This window comes from Giraffa tippelskirchi, chromosome 3, assembly GCF_054371585.1.
Source record: "Giraffa tippelskirchi isolate mGirTip1 chromosome 3, T2T-mGirTip1v1.2.pri, whole genome shotgun sequence".
NCBI classification, from domain to species: domain Eukaryota; kingdom Metazoa; phylum Chordata; class Mammalia; order Artiodactyla; family Giraffidae; genus Giraffa; species Giraffa tippelskirchi.
In genome coordinates this window covers 175,833,121-175,849,633 of record NC_137277.1, presented here as the reverse complement: position 1 = coordinate 175,849,633, position 16,513 = coordinate 175,833,121, and the positions used below count along the sequence as shown (strand labels likewise).

The 16,513-nt window shown below is 37.7% G+C and overlaps 1 protein-coding gene across 2 annotated transcripts in view; it reads right to left on the bottom strand.

The window, feature by feature from the left end:
• Nucleotides 1–16,513, bottom strand: part of PSMD1 (proteasome 26S subunit, non-ATPase 1) — an 85,408-nt gene that overhangs the window by 24,543 nt on the left and 44,352 nt on the right. For both annotated transcript variants that reach the window (XR_014080882.1, XM_081585620.1), the window contains exons 17-18: nucleotides 5,245–5,359; nucleotides 1,241–1,357 (exon numbers count right to left, since the gene is read on the bottom strand). Coding sequence is in view for 1 of the 2 variants with exons in the window: in XM_081585620.1 (XP_081441746.1) it covers nucleotides 1,241–1,357; nucleotides 5,245–5,359 (232 nt within the window). In the remaining variant the exon portion in view is untranslated. The remainder of the gene's footprint in view (nucleotides 1–1,240; nucleotides 1,358–5,244; nucleotides 5,360–16,513) is intronic.

Genomic DNA, 16,513 nt, shown 5'->3' with positions numbered 1-16,513 from the left:
ATCTACTTTGCTGAAAATAGATCTACTTGATGAGCCAAAAGACAGTATACCAACGGCATTTTCTGTTGTCAATCTCTTTGATTGCTTCTCATACAGAAGCAGAAATAATACAAGCTTGTTAAATGCCCTAAGTTTAAATTAAGAATTAAAAGACCTGAAATTACTGCATAAACTATACACATCTATTACATTATGTCAAACATGGTAATTTTTAGTATATGTAAATAAGATCTATGCATTGTCTGTTTCTCAACAAAATGAGAAGTTCTGGCTGAGGTGCCAAGATACATTAGGTACAAAAGTCTGAAATGAGGTCTGAGAGGAGACCCCATGAGATTTTAAAACAGATGCCTCAAAATCTGTTATGGAGTCATCCACATGGTCTATGTGAGGACTAGATGATAGAAGGATATGTGAAAAGGACTTGAATGGGGAAAGTTGGGCTTTAAGTCTTTCCTCTTAACTCCAAGCCTAGAAATGGGCTTCAGAGAGACCACAAGGAGGACTTAATATGATCAGTGGTCACTGTGAACTGACATCTGACACATGATGTGAGAGGCATTTGCTATTGACTGAGGCACAAGCAATGCAAGAGGGAGGGAGAAGAAAGGGAAGGGAGGGAGAGAGAGGAAGAGGCAAGCAAAGCTGCACTGAAAACCTATTACAATCCCACCTGCAGGAAGGGCGAAATATGCAAGAGGTTTTTTTGTGGGTAAAGAAAGAAAGTCTTCCTGGAGCCACTTGAAATCCCGCCCAAGTGCTCTCCAACGAGGGCAATGACATTCCTACAGAGAATATGGATGACTTCCTTTCTAAACTGAGACTGTATATACTATACAAAGTGACTGCAGAACTTTTTATTGCCTCAGAGGACGGATCAAAAAAGTCATGGAGCACTGAGTTTGTATCATGTATTAGAGGAACAGGTCACCCCACTGAATAAATTTTAAAAGGACAGCAGAAGGCAGAAATTAAAGTTGATTTTTATGATTTTGCCAACCCATGAGTTCTAATTTTTCAAGTAGGGCTATGTAGCTGAGTTAACAAAGTGACCATAAATTTATAAAAAAATGCATTCAAAAAATACAATATACTTAAAGCTTTCCCATTCTCCTACTTCTTTACTTCCTATGCATTCAGTGTTCACAATATCTGAGGTAAAAATGTACTCAAGAGAAGATAAGCTACTAAAGAAAAGTCTGAACCAGTTCTCTCCTAGAGAATATTTTTGTCTGCTCACCTTTGGACAAGTGATTTCAGTCTGCTGGATCATGATGAGAGCTGAAGCTATGAGAGCTCCTTGCCTCACATAGTTCACAGGGTCATTTGTCATTGGTTCGAGCAAATTAATTGCTTCCTGAAAGCATAAAAAAAACCTTTTAATAAAGTTCATGTAGCTAAATTTTCAAATTAGTTACTGTCTTTCTAACACAATATTTCCATCTAACATTGTATTCACAAGTTAATTTAAGACTACTTGGATGTAACGGTCAGAACTGAGCATGCTTTAAGTTTCAATATAACTGATGGTAAGTGAAAAGGAAGCTTAGAGAACACAAGTGCTCCTGTCTTCGGGTAAAAGAGGTCAAGAAGAAAGTAAGAAAAAATGAGATTAATGTTTGATAACATTATTTTCCAGGTGCAGTAGAAGGTATTTTATATATTTATTACATATTCAGGATGCTGCTGCTGCTAAGTCGCATCAGTCGTGTCCGACTCTGTGCGACCCCATAGATGGCAGCCCATCAGGCTCCCGTCCCTGGGATTCTCCAGCCAAGAACACTGGAGTGGGTTGCCATTTCCTTCTCCAATGCATGAAAGTGGAAAGTGAAAGTGAAGTTGCTCAATCGTGTCTGACTCTTAGGGATCCCAAGACTGCAGCCTACCAGGCGCCTCCGTCCATGGGATTTTCCAGGCAAGAGTACCGGAATGGGTTGCCAGCGCCTTCTCCGTATTCAGGATGAAGAGGGTATATTCATCCTAAATATATATAAAATACCTTCCACTAAAACAACAAAAGCAATAGAAAACAATCTTTACAAACAAAGAAACAGAAAGGTAAATTGCCAAAAATCACCTAAGTGTAGCAAACTCAGGCCAGTCTGACTCTGTATCCAACTTCTTTCAAATACTAGAGTAAGATAATATCTTAAGATGATTTTACAAAACCTAATTTAAAAAATTAAATAAATCAAATCTAAATTGAAACAAACAAAAAACAAACAGAACTCTGAAAACAAGATTTTACTTGCTAGTAGAATGGCAACACAAATTAAATCAAATAGGATTAGAACTGATTCCATGGTTACACTTTGAAAGACTATATATGGTGGAATTTTCCAAAATGTTTACCATGATTTTCCCAATATTAAATTCTTCAGAATATCAGTTCTATGAAAACAGGATTCCTTGATTAAATATGTTTGGGAACTCCAGCATACTATATATTACCCTCTCTTGCAGATTCAAAAATGTATCTAGCACATCAAGGGCTCCAGGAATGTATATATCATAGCATAAGGTTTAAGAAACCTTATTAAAGGAACCACTAGTAAATAGATTCACAGATTTAGAGAACGAACTTATGGTTGCCAGGGGAGAAGCGTAGGGGGAAGGGATAGTTACGGAGTTTGAAATCGACATGTACACACTGCATATTTAAAATGAATAACCAACAAGGTCCTACTCCTTAGCACAGGGAACTCTGCTCAATGTTATCTGGCAATCTGGATGGGAGGGGAGTTTGGGGGAGAATGGATACATGTATATTTATGGCTGAGTCCCTTTTCTGTCCACCTGAAACCATCACAACATTGTTAACTGGCTGTACTCCAGTATAAAATAAAAGTCAAAAAAAAAAAAAAAAGAAAGAAACCCCTAGAGCTTTGTATATTTGACCAAGAACTCTTTTGCTCTATTAAACACTCTGCAGGAGGTTTGTTTAGCACTTATTACAAGGTCCTTAGGTTAAGTATAAATCTGGAGGAACAGAGGAATGAGTTTATATGATTATCAAACTTATTTTAATACAGTATGTCATTTCTCAAATGTCCTTTGTTTCAAAGCCGGGTAAATGAACTGAATCCTTTTTTGGGGGTGGGGATTAATGACTTTAGATTTCTTTACATGTCAATTTATTTATTTAAAAAAAATCAAGAGTGATTAACAGATAAACATCACATAAGTGCATTCTTTCTCACTTCCCTGTAAAATGTAGTGCTAGTGTTTAGAAAAATAAGTTTTTCAAATATTATTCATATATTGTTGATATTGTTTATGAAGTAGTCATGATAAAAATCTAACAAAATTTCCAACTTATAAGTTAGAAGACACTAACTTGGCCTTTAAAGTATGTGATATAACCTCAAAGAGATATTTTAGAATAAACAGGGTGTTTCAGGTTTTTAAGAAACAAAATTAAAGTGCCAAACTTCAGACAGATATTCATAAGTAGATCATACAAACTATCTAGAAATAAAGCAGACTTTTTTAGTAAGAGTAATGAAAAATGTTCATTGAATTAACTTGTCAGATGTTGTGTCTCAAAGAACATTTGCTCTTAGATACAATATTAAGTTCAGAAAATCTGGAAAGAAAAAAAATCTAATTTATATTTAACTTATGAGGTCTGACATAAATGTCTACTAAAGACCCAAGGGAGAAAATACTTTGCAAAACATTCAACTATATTCTTCCTTTATTTATAGAGTAGATGTGTCCGGAAAAAAATGAAGGCCAATTTCTATAAACTGTATTTTATACATACAATTGACTTTTCTAATAAAATTGAAGATACATTCTCATGTAAGAAATTCTCCTCCAAAAAAATGAAAACATTTAAAAAACAAAACTGTGAGGGCAGAGACCATGTCCAACTTGCTCCTCATCATATCCTTAAAATGATCTTCCCTCTATCATTCAATTGACAAATATTTACTGATATTCTACTATGTGTCAGGTCTGACTTTAGGTTTTAGCAATGAATATTTGGTGCTCAGGGACCCTACATTTCAGTGGAGAGGAGACACACAATAAATAAATAGGTCAAAATAAAATAAAAAGTCAAAAAAAAAAAAAGAAAGAAACCACTAGAGCTTTGTGTATCTCAGCATTTGTTCATTGTATTTGACCAAGAACTCTTTTGCGCAATTAAGTCATAAAAATATGACATAAAAAATATGTCAGGTGGCACTAAGTGCTCTGAAGAAAAATAAAGCAGGGTAAGGAGACAGAATGGGAATACTGAAAGGGCATGTCTCTTTATAAATTTTTATGCAATTCTGCCACGCAGTGAAAATGCCTATTTTAATTTCTAGCGTCAATAATGTTTTATGTGACTAGGAAAAATTATTTGTATCCAATACTAACTCTCTTTATTAGAGAAAAAGTCAAGCAAGTTAAAATCTAATCCCTGGAATCAATCAATAAACTAAAAATTATGCTTTAGTTTGGACAAGAAATGATTTTTAAAACATGGCTCCATTCTGATGTAAAGACTCTGGGGATATAACCATTTGCTTGTTCTCTCTCTCTTTCACACACAGACACATGCTTGTGCGCTGTTAAAAGAAAAAGTACACCCTTTGAGGAACTAGCCAAGATGTGATCATGTGTGCTATGAAAGGCAAAATGTGGTGATTATGTCATTGCTGTTGATCAAGAATACCTGTTATTAAAACACTGGTGCATTTCTTTATGAATCTCATGACAAACTGTTTTCGAATCATCAATGTGCCTAGCCCAACTCTTTCTGTCACTTTTGAGGGCTTAACAAATACCAGGTTACCTATTACGTTCTTAAGGAAAAAACAGACAAACAGCAGTTAGGTATAAGGTTAAAACACACACACGAAAAATCAAACTGAATTGACCATGGTGGTCTCAAGAAGAACTTTGATTTCCACAATACTAATTATGCAAATTAAACATGTGAAACAACAATGTAAAATGGCCAGAGTAGTTCTTCAAAGAGAAAAATATTTTTTCTTCTTTTTAAAGAAATCAATGCTGTTCAAAAAATTCAACAGCATTGTTTCTACTAGAGCCATCCATGTAATGTGGTTTGTTCTTAAACCGCTTTCAGCAATCTGGCACAGTAAAGTGGGGAAGTTTGGGAAAGCTTAGCTTGCAAGGCAAGTACAGATCACAGCACACTTGTATTTTTACAGCTGTTACATAAACTTTTCTGCTAGGGAAAACAGTCTGGCGCCAGGAAAGAGCTGCCTGCCTGGCTTTGGGCTTTACCTTGTTTCCTGTACCAGCACAGCAGATGCCCAGGGCCATGGCAGCTCCATAACGCACGTGAGGATTGTAACTCTCTGACAACAATGAAACAACGCTGGGACACTGTTCAGGGGTCCTGATGAGAAACAGAGACATATTTTAAATCAAGATGGAACAACTTTAACCAATTTTGTGAAAGTTATGGGAAACAACAGAGTTATATTCAACATAGAAGTTGCAGAATTAAAAATCTCCAATAGATTTCTAATATTGATATTAGAAATCTATTGTCAATGTTCAGAGACTGTAAGCAAAGAAAGGAAAGTATCAGGTGATCCCTCAACCACAGTTCTACATTCCAGCATCTGTCATTCCTTGTGTCTCCTCCAGGGTGGGAAACAGCCATGGGGGAAGGGGGTGGGGGCAAACACTGCTCTGCATCCACTCATAACTCCTGCTTACCCTGGGTCTTGTTTCAGAAGACAAATGTCACTTACAGAGACTCCAACATGGTTCCAAATGATTTAAATCTTCCAATTATTACTCTGATGGAATATTACATTGGTAAATAGGACTCAGTATGAAAAAAATTCTGATTTTTGTTTTTTGTCTTCAGCAATTATTTTTGTGTTGGTAAGAAAAGAGAAGTTGTTCTTTTCCTATCCTCTTCATATTTGCAGCAAATAGAGAAAAGAGGACAACCCTGACAAATGAAGTATCTGATCTCCTCTCTGAAAGACTATCCTGTTAGAGTGGTTACTTGTGAGGGGTAGCCTGTTGGGTATAGTAACTGGAAGAGAGTGTAAGGGGGGTTCTGAAAGGCTGGTGGTGATGTTGAACTAGGTCTGGTTACACAGGCGTGTTCAGTTGTGAAAATTCACCAAGCTGTAGGCTAATTATGCGCATGTTTTTAGATGTATATTATACTTCAATAAAAACTTTAAAAAAAGAGACTATTCATATATTAATTTTAATAGAAAGTTAAAAAAAAGTATCTTGTTGTGAATGAAAGCAGTTATTACATACAGACCAATTCAAACCTATAATTCTATGCTGAAACTGTCCCCTAGCCTCAAACTCCAGGGAATGGTAAATTCAAATTTCAAATGAAGGAGAGCTAAGTTTATGAAAACTGTCTACAAAGGTGAATTTGGGGGAAGAGGCAAGACAGGGGTAGAGGATTAAGAGTACAAACTACTATGTATAAAGTAAATAAGCTATGAAGATACATTCTACAACACAGGGGATATAGCCAATATTTTATGGTAACTATATATGGAACACAGTCTTTTAAAATTGTGAATCACTATGTTGTACATCTAAGACTTATACAATATTATACATCAACCATACCTCAAAAAGGTGGGGTGGGGGGAACTTTGCTATAAGGGAAGGTTGGATTATTTCCCAACTTTATTATTAAAAAAAATTTTTTTTTAATTAATTTATTTATTTTAGTTGGGGGCTAATTACTTTACAATATTGTAGTGGTTTCTGCCATGCATTGACATGAATCAGCCATGGGTTTACATGTGTTCCCCATCCTGCACTCCCCTCCCACTTCCCTCCCCATCCCATCCCTCTGGCTCAACCCATTGCCCCAGCCCTGAGCATTTGTCTCATGCATCGAACCTGGAATGGCGTTGTTTCACATATGATAATGCATATGTTTCAATGCTATTCTCTCAGATCGTCCCACCCTCACCTTCTCCCTCAGAGTCCATAAGACTGTTCTATGCATCTGTTTCTCTTTTTCTGTCTCGCATATAGGGTTATCATTACCATCTTTCAAATTCCATATATATGCATTAGTATACTGTATTGGTGTTTTTCTTTCTGGCTTACTTCACTCTGTATAATGGGCTCCAGTTTCATCCATCTCAATACAATTGATTCAAATGCATTCTTTTTAATGGCTGAGTAATATTCTATTGTGTATATGTACCACAGCTTCCTTATCCATTCGTCTGCTGATGGACATCTAGGTTGCTTCCATGCCCTGGCTATTATAAACAGTGCTGCGATGAACATTGGGGTACATGTGTCTCTTTCAATTCTGGTTTCCTCGGTGTGTATGCCCAGCAGTGGGACTGCTGGGTCATATGGCAGTTCTATTACCAGTTTTTTAAGGAATCTCCACACTGTTCTCCAAAGTGGCTGTACTAGTTTGCATTCCCACCAACAGTGTAAGAGGGTTCCCTTTTCTCCACACCCTCTCTAGCATTTATTGCTTGTAGACTTTTGGATAGCAGCCATTCTGACTGGCGTGAAATGGTACCTCATTGTGGTTTTGATTTGCATTTCTCTAATAATGAGTGATGTTGAGCATCTTTTCATGTGTTTGTTAGCCATCTGTATGTCTTCTTTGGAGAAATGTCTGTTTAGTTCTTTGGCCCATTTTCCAACTTTACTATTTAAACAAAACGTAACTCATACCCAAAAGTTCACTCAAAACAATGTAAAAACCAGTTGGATATTAAGCCCAGGAAACTGATTATACCTAGGGTTCTGACATCCAGATTTCTTCACTGACTTTTCAGGGAGTTGGTGGCACAGAGAACACTCCACCCACCTTGCCCCTTACCTGCAGCAAGGACAGGATAGTCCAGGGAAAAGTGACTCACCAAGAGTTTATCTGAAATGTATCTAAAATCTTATTTTATGACTCTCCCCTTGTTAAAAGTATTATGCTTAAAAAAAAAGGTATTAACTATTTCATGAGGTTTAGAAAAAAATTTGCCTGTGAACACAAATACAGAGCTTTGTCTGGGAGCCTAATCAGAGAGCTTTACTTAGTTTATTACTATAATGACTGAGACAGGCTGGGAGGGCTATAAACTCAAAAGCACATAAAAAAATTCTTATATGTTTCTCAGTCTAATAATAATTCAACTCTGACACATTCTTCAGAAAATCTGTTAAGACAAGGAATGACAAACTCATTAATAAATTAGCTTAGACATTCAACTTTTTCAAGAGCAAAATAAAATAATGCATGAGTGCCAAGTCACTTTAGTCGTGTCTGACTATGCAACGCTATGGACTGTAGCCTGCCAAGTTCCTCTGTCCATGGGTTTCTCCAGGCAAGCATACTGGAGTGGGTTGCCATTTCCTTCTCCAGGGGATCCTCCTGACCCAGGGATTGAACCTGTGTCTCTTATGCCTCCTGCACTGGCAGGCAAATTCTTTACCATTAGCGCCACCTGGCGGAGAAGGCAATGGCAACCCACTCCAGTACTCTTGCCTGGACAATCCCATGGACAGAGGAGCCTGGTAGGCTGCAGTCCATGGGGTCGCGAAGAGTCGGACACGACTGAGAGACTTCACTTTCACGCACTGGAGAAGGAAATGGCAACCCACTCCAGTGATCTTGCCTGGAGAATCCCAGGGACGGGAGCCTGGTGGGCTGCTGTCTATGGGGTCGCACACAGTCGGACACGACTGAAGCGACTTAGCAGCAGCAGCACCACCTGGGAAGCCCCCAATTCAACAGGCAGCTCTAAAAGGACAAATGATTTTTTCTAAGCAATGATCTCAATGCAAACATTCACTGAAAGCAAAACTTCCTTATGCTAATCTTTATCCAAACACATACATAAATGCTATTGTTATTGTTTAGCTGCTAAGTCATGTCCAACTCTTCTGACCCTGTTGACTGTAGCCTGCCAGGCTCCTCTGTTCATGGGATTTCCCAGGGAAGAACATTAGAGGGGGTTGCCATTTCCTTCTCCAGAGGATGTTCCAGACCCAGGGATCGAACCTGTGTCTCCCGCATTGGCAGGAGGGTTTCTTTACCACACAGCCATCAGGGAAGCCCACACATACATGCTGGTAAATATACAATTTTTAAAACTAAGCTAATGAATAAATGACAAAATTATATCAATATCATCAATATTTTGCAACGTGTAATGAAATTAATGGATATCAGCATCATTATCAGACTGCTAACATCATGAAAAGAAAAACAACTAGACCTTATACCTTATGCACACTGCCAGCCTCTCCTTAAATTACAAAAAAAGAGAGAGAAAAGAAGAAAAGAGTGAAAAACTGACTCTGAATTAGACCAAGTCTTTATATGTATCAATTTACAGGAAATACAGAAGACCAAAAAACACGTTATATTACACAGATATGCAATGGGGGTTGAGAGGGCTAGGCAAGATATGGAGGAAGAACCTGCAAATTAGTAGAAAATACACTAACTCTTTAATAACAGTTCATAAGGCTTTCATTCAATTGTTTTAGATAATTCTGATATTCCTTGAATGTTAGTTTTTCTATGTAAACATTTATCTCTTAAGATAATGTCATAAAATAATTTCTGTATCTTGTTTTAATGCCTTTGGATCAGTATAATTAAGTATTTAAATGACTAATCCCTGATCAGCAACAAAAGTTCATCTGTCTCCATGAACATTTCCTGCTCTATTTCTTGGCTAGTTTATAAAAGTTTAGAAAGTGAATAAGAGATTTAGAGATTAAAAGAGGGGTGACAGTATACACTTTGAATTTTGTTTTCATCTCAATATAAAAAATACATAAAATATTATCAGAAAAATAACTGAAAAAGAAAACAGTTTCATCTCCAAAAGACAGTGTCCCTTGAGATTCAGATTCTGTATGCTAAGCCACTGCTATTTGCAGTTTTAAAATTAGTTTTTACTGTAGTAAAAACTAATGGTTTTTACTGATGGTAAAATTAGTTTTTACCATCAATTTAGGATTTAAAGACCATGGGATCTTCCCGACCGAGGAAATCGAACCAGGTTCTCCTGCATCAGGTGGATTCTTTACCAACTGAGCTATCAGGGAAGCCCGTAATAAGCAACAAAGCTCTTAAAAATATCAGAGTGCATTTCTGAACCTAGTGTAACATTCAAAAAGTTACAGCATCATCAGCATGTCTCTGAGCTCTGCCCTTTAAATGAGCAAACTAAGAAATGAAAAATTCACTAGAGGGGGCTCAACAGCAGAACTGAGCAGGCAGAGATAATATTATCTTTCTTATGTTAATTGAGAATTGAAGTTAGGTTGGCTGAGACAATCCAATCTGAGGAGTAGAAAAAGAAAAGAATGAAGAAATATGAACAGAGCCTAAGAGACCTGTGGGTATCACAAAACATACCAACATATGAGTAACAGGAGTCCCAATGGGAGAAGAAAAAGAGAAGGCTGAAAGAATACTTAATGAAATAATGGCCAAAAACATCCCAAATTTTGATGAAAGACTAGAAACTTAACAAACTCCAAGCAGGATAAACTCAAAGAGAATGGTAAACAAAAAAGACAAAGACTACATTCTCGTAGGAGACAGACAATAATAAGTGATTAAGTAAGTAAAAAGCTGAAGCTCTACGGAGAACAAAAAAAGTAAATCATGGTAAAGGGTCTTGGAAGAGCCAAGAGAATGGGGCATTTTGCAGCATTCATTGGTACAGTCAGGGCACCTTCAGTGATGAGGTGACATTTAAGCCAAGACAAGAAGGCAGTGAAGAAGTGAGCCAAGTGGCTATCCAGAGGAAGAATACAGGTAGTGGAAACAGCTCATGCACGTGCCCTGTGGCAGAATGACGCCCAGGATGTTTGAGGAGGGGCAAAGACGCCAACAGTTTGACAGTAGTGAAGAGGGAAGAGTAGATGAAAACAGGGGCAGGTTATAGGAAACTGGCTTTTACTATGAGTGAAATGAAGGGCTATCAGGATTCTAAGCAAAGGAATGATATGATCTGACTGTTTAAAAATGGTCATTTTGGCTGCTCTACTGAGGCCAGAGGTAAAGGTAGAAGAAAGACCAATTAAGAGGCTACCTCAGAAATCTGGTTAAGATATAACAGTGACTTGGAAAAGGTTGTCGTCATGAACATAGAGGGGGAAAGTTTGAAATCTGCCACCTGATGTGAAGAGCCAGCTCATTAGAAGACTCTGATGCTGGGAAAGATTGAGGGCAGCAGGAGAAGGAGACAACAGAGGACGAGATGGTTGGATGGCATCAATGACTCAATGGACATAAGTTGAGCAAGCTAGGGGAGATGGTGAAGGACAGAGAAGCCTGGCATGTTGCAGTCCATGGGGTCGCAAAGAGATGGACACGACTAAGCAACTGAACAAAAAAGAGTTATTTTAGTAGAGTGTTGGGGATAAAAATATGATTACAAGGGTTACAGACTGGGTAGGTAATAAGAAGGAAAGTGAAGTAAAAGTCGATGAGTTGTGTCTGACTCTTTGCGACCCCATGGACTATAGAGTCCATGGAATTCTCTGGGCCAGAATATTGGAGTGAGTAGCCTTTCCCTTCTCCAGGGGATCTTCCCAACCCAGGGATCGAACCCAGGTCTCCTGCATTGCAGGCGGATTCTTTACCAGCTGAGACAGAAGAGAAGCCCAAGAACACTGGAGTGGGCAGCCTATCCCTTCTCCAGGGGATCTTCCTGACCCAGGAATTGAACCAGGTTCTCCTGCATTGCAGGTGGATTCTTTACCAACTGAGCTATCAGGGAAGCCCAGTAAGAAGGAAAAAGGATAGGCAATTATCTAAAGAAGTCAAATGATGAAGGAAAGAGACTGAAGGGATAAAAAAAGGTTTTATTTTTCATTAAGTGGTAAACCTGAGCACGTCTGCAAGAAAGAAAGCTGAGAAAATGAATATTTAAGGCATGGATTCTATGTGTGAAAAAGATAATTTAGCAAGATTGCAAATAATATCATAGAGTTGGGATTAAGAACTTAGGTAGAAGTTAGTTATGGAAAAGAGGGATGACAACATGATCCCAAAGATTTGGATGGATGAAAAGACATTTTAAGAAGTTGAAAGCTGACTGAACTTTCAGATTGGTTTAAGCCTTTCATGAAAACAAGCGGCAAATTCAGTCATCAGGGGAGTATGAGCACAAAGAGTCTAAGGAGAACAGACTAAGTCTAAAATAGCTACTCTTACTAAAGTTTAGTTATTTCACTGAACTCATCAAAAAGAAAGAATAGAAAGAAATTAAAAAAAAAAAAAAAAAGCCAAGACGTATTTGAGCTGCAGTGCAGGCCCTGTTGAAGTGAGCTGGTCTTACCTCTGCTAAGTTGCTAAGTTGCTTCAGTTGTGTCCGACTCTGTGCGACCCCATAGACGGCAGCCCACCAGGCTCTGCCGTCCCTGGGATTCTCCAGGCAAGAATACTGGAGTGGGTTGCCATTTCCTTCTCCAGTGCATGAAAGGAAAAGTGAAAGTTAAGTCGCTCAGTCGTGTCCGACTCTTAGCGACCTCATGGACTGTAGCCTACCAGGCTCCTCTGTCCATGGGATTTTCCAGGCAAGAGTACTGGAGTGGGATGCCATTGCCTTCTCCCTCTACCATACCTATATTATAACTATCGGTATACTGTTTCCACCCTTTTTGCCCCCCCTTCCTCCCCCCTCTTCTTTCAACCTGGCTTCCTTTCCTCCCTCTGAAATCTTTAAAGACCTGAGAGATTTTCATTTACTCTGTTAGTACTTGGATCTGAAGTTCTGTGTCTCTATAGGAGGTTTTCTGAGAGACTGTAATCTTGTATTTAAGGGAGTGTCTGATTAGAGAAGGAAATGGCAACCCACTCCAGTATTTTTGCCTGGAAAATTCCAAGGACAAAGGAGCCTGGCAGGCTATACAGTCCATGGGGTCACAAAGAGTTGGACACGACTGAGCGCCTATCACTCACTCACTCATGCTGTTTGCATCCCCCATAGATTATAAATTATACATAAAGGCAAAAATGCTTATTCTGTTCTTCACTGTATCTCCACAAGAAAATGGAACTCAACAACTACTTTACGCATGAATGAATATATAATGAACACAATCCACATACTGTCAAAAATTCATTAATGTGTTAAGTGTTTGAAAGGTATCATGACTGAGAGGTAAAAACTATCCTTGGCTGATATTTAAGTTGTCTTCCTAGACCTATAAAAGATATTACACTGTCCCTTTAAGTAGAAGACAGAATCTGTTTAGCAAAACAAAAGGCATCAGGGATAAAATTCACTATTTCAGGAAAAAAGGCACCAATTAGGTGTTTTGGTTATAGTCAGATTAGAGTTTGAAACTGACCTTTAAGCTACTTAAGTAGGAATTAATTTATCTGGAGTTCTTGATAAATTAATTTATTTAAGTTAATTAAATAAATTAATTTATCTAGTTCTCTAAATAACATATTCTACACAAAGTTTCCAGATATTTGAAATCTCAAAAAAATGCATTTCACTTATTCCAATCATCCAGAACAGAGCTGAATAAAGATGATTTAAGCTCTCAGTTGGTAAAGACTCCACCTGCAATACAGGAGACCCCGGTTCAATTCCTGGGTTGAGAAGATCCACTGGAAAAGGGATAGGCTATCCACTCCAGTATTCTTAGGCTTCTCTGGTGGCTCAGATGGTAAAGAATCTACCTGCAATGAGAAGACCTGAGTTCGATCCCTGGGTTGGGAAGATGCCCTGGAGAAGTGAAAGGCTACTCACTCCACTATTCTAGCCTGGAGAATTCCATGGACAGAGGAGCCTGGCAGGCTACAGACCATGGAGTTGCAAATAGTTGGACATGACTGAGCGACTTTCACTTTTATTTGAAGCTTTATTAAATATGTGGTAGTCATCACTATATCAATTATCAAATCACACAAGAGTTGTGGAGGGCTGAGTTATGAGAGCTACAAATCTCTATTCTGAATAGAACTACATGCCTATTCTTTTTAATTCCTGTTTCTTCAGTAGGCCCTGTTCGCTATTACCAAAGAGCCATCCATCTTTTAACCTGTTACTCTATTTTGGAGAAGAGAGGGAAATGTGTTTGTTAAAACAGTCTCAAGAGTGAATTCATCACTGAATATTCTTTTGTACTGCTTAGATTTATTACCATGGGCAAATGTTTTTTTTCATTAAAGACAGGGGAAAGACAAGTTTTTGTGTGTGTTTAGTGTAAAAAAGATTTGAAGTGGTGACTTACAGACAGTCTTCTACCTAATGTGCATGAGGTTTTAGAGCACAGATTTAGTTATTAGTCAATTAGATTCACCTACTCTTTTATTTAGTATTATTGTTTTGCTTTCTCTCTGATTGTCAGCTATGCTTCTAATAACTCAAAGTTGTTGTTAACTACAACAATAAGTAGTTGTTCTAACTACTTATGGTCCCTAGCCATTAAGCTAATTAAAAATACAAACATAAAATAAAAACATTCTAGGAACCAATTTTAACTACTTTTAGTTAAGGTTTAAGAAAAGAAGTGAGTGAATGTGGGTAGAAGGGTTAGTATTGACGCAGAATTATATAAAAATAATGGTCGGTATTTTTATAATATACTCAATGAATATTTTAAAAAACTTATCTGTAAACACAAATTGATGAAGGTTTACTTCATACACGTCTTTTCTTTAAATATAATGGTGCTATTTCCAATCTGACATTACTCATTTTGCAGACACCTACCTGCCTGTATGAGCACAGAAGCCAAACTGTGATTCAGAATAAAGCACTATTTTAATATATTTCCATATTCCTGAAGAGAAATTCTGGCACATTAAAATTTATCTGATTGTTCTTGAGGATTATTTTGTCTTCACCCAAAATTATTAGTAAACATTTTTTTCTAAAATATTAAAGTTTGAGTTAAAATAAAGCAGCAAATATTGAATAAAATCTGAAGTGCCCAGTAGAACTGAACAAAATATTTTCTGGTAACTTTCACATAAGCTAAGGAACATAAATTTGAAACGGCATAAATGCTATTGCCAACAGAGAAGTAATTAAATAACTTAAAAATATGAGTGATCTATGATGATCTTTTATTTCTGTGTAGCATGTGGGATCTTTAGTTCCCCAACCAGGGATCGAACTGCACTCCCTGCATTGGAAGCATGGACTCTTAACCACTGGACCAACAGGCAAGTCCCCTATTACATAATCTTTTAAAGGGAAGCTTTGAGAATGCCGAAGTTCTAGTACTAAGCTAGTCTTTTAGTTTAAGGATGCTTAGATAGCATAGTGGAGAAGGCAATGGCACCCCACTCCAGTACTCTTGCCTGGAAAATCCCATGGATGGAGGAGCCTGGTAGGCTGTAGTCCATGGAGTTGCTGAGAGTCGGACATGACTGAGAGACTTCACTTTCACGCATTGGAGAAGGAAATGGCAACCCACTCCAGTGTTCTTGCCTGGAGAATCCCAGGGACGGAGGAGCCTGGTGGGCTTCCATCTATGGGGTCGCACAGAGTCGGCCACGACTGAAGCAACTTAGTAGCAGCAGCTGCAGATAGCATAGCTGTTGAGACTTTTATACTAATTTTCTAAAATAAGGCAGAGATACATTTTCATTACCTATCATATACTTTCCCAATATATCCATAGGGAAAAAAAAAAAACAACCAAAAAACTGCCAATGAGCCAACTGCCAAATCCAGAGGTCATCTTTTTAAAAATAAGTAATGAAAAAGTCTCTTCTAAAACTTATATATTCATGTCAAATTCAAACCTTCCTGTGTTCTTCTATATAAGGTTGTAATCAGAGCAAATTAATCATGTTCCACAACAAAGGCATGAAAGCTGCATAAGAAACATGTTTCACTGGTAGAAATTAAAACTCTGGAAATCACTTTAAGGCTCACTGGGCAGAATCTCCACAGAATTAAAGCTCCAGTATCTCTAGACTGTATCTTATTTTTTCTCAAATAGGAAAAACAGCCTAGGGTTAACTGAAAACAAAACTATCTTAAACTATAATGACAGAGTTTATCACAGTCCCCCAAATTAAAGACAGCTCTTAAGAATATAACTTGAATAAGGATCATGAATTGGTTCAACATATTTAACTGGTGATTTTATGAATTATAATGAATGCTGCTACTCTCTAAAAATGAATGTATCGAAGATGAAACAACCTCCTTGGCATGCTTACAGCTACACAACACATTTGTATAATTTCAAGCACCAGTGCTGGAGGCTCAGAATAAGTCAACGGGAGGAGGACTCCCACCACAGCAGCAAGCAGGTCTCCTGAGTAGATCAGATGACATGCTTAGGAGAGTAACCCACAAATAAGAGGTAAGTAGCCATTAGATAAATACAGAGTTAATCTAAAGGCTTTTTCTTTTCCTTCTTCAAAAACTCTGCTACCATAATTTTTGATTTCTATTCAGTGCTTTAAAAACCAAAATGAAAAATTTACAAATGTTAAAGGGAAGATTTTAATGTGGGATTTGTAAGGCTTCATGAAAAAATGATTTAATCTTCCTCCTAGCCTCCCCTCCTTGCCTCAGAAACTGGGAAG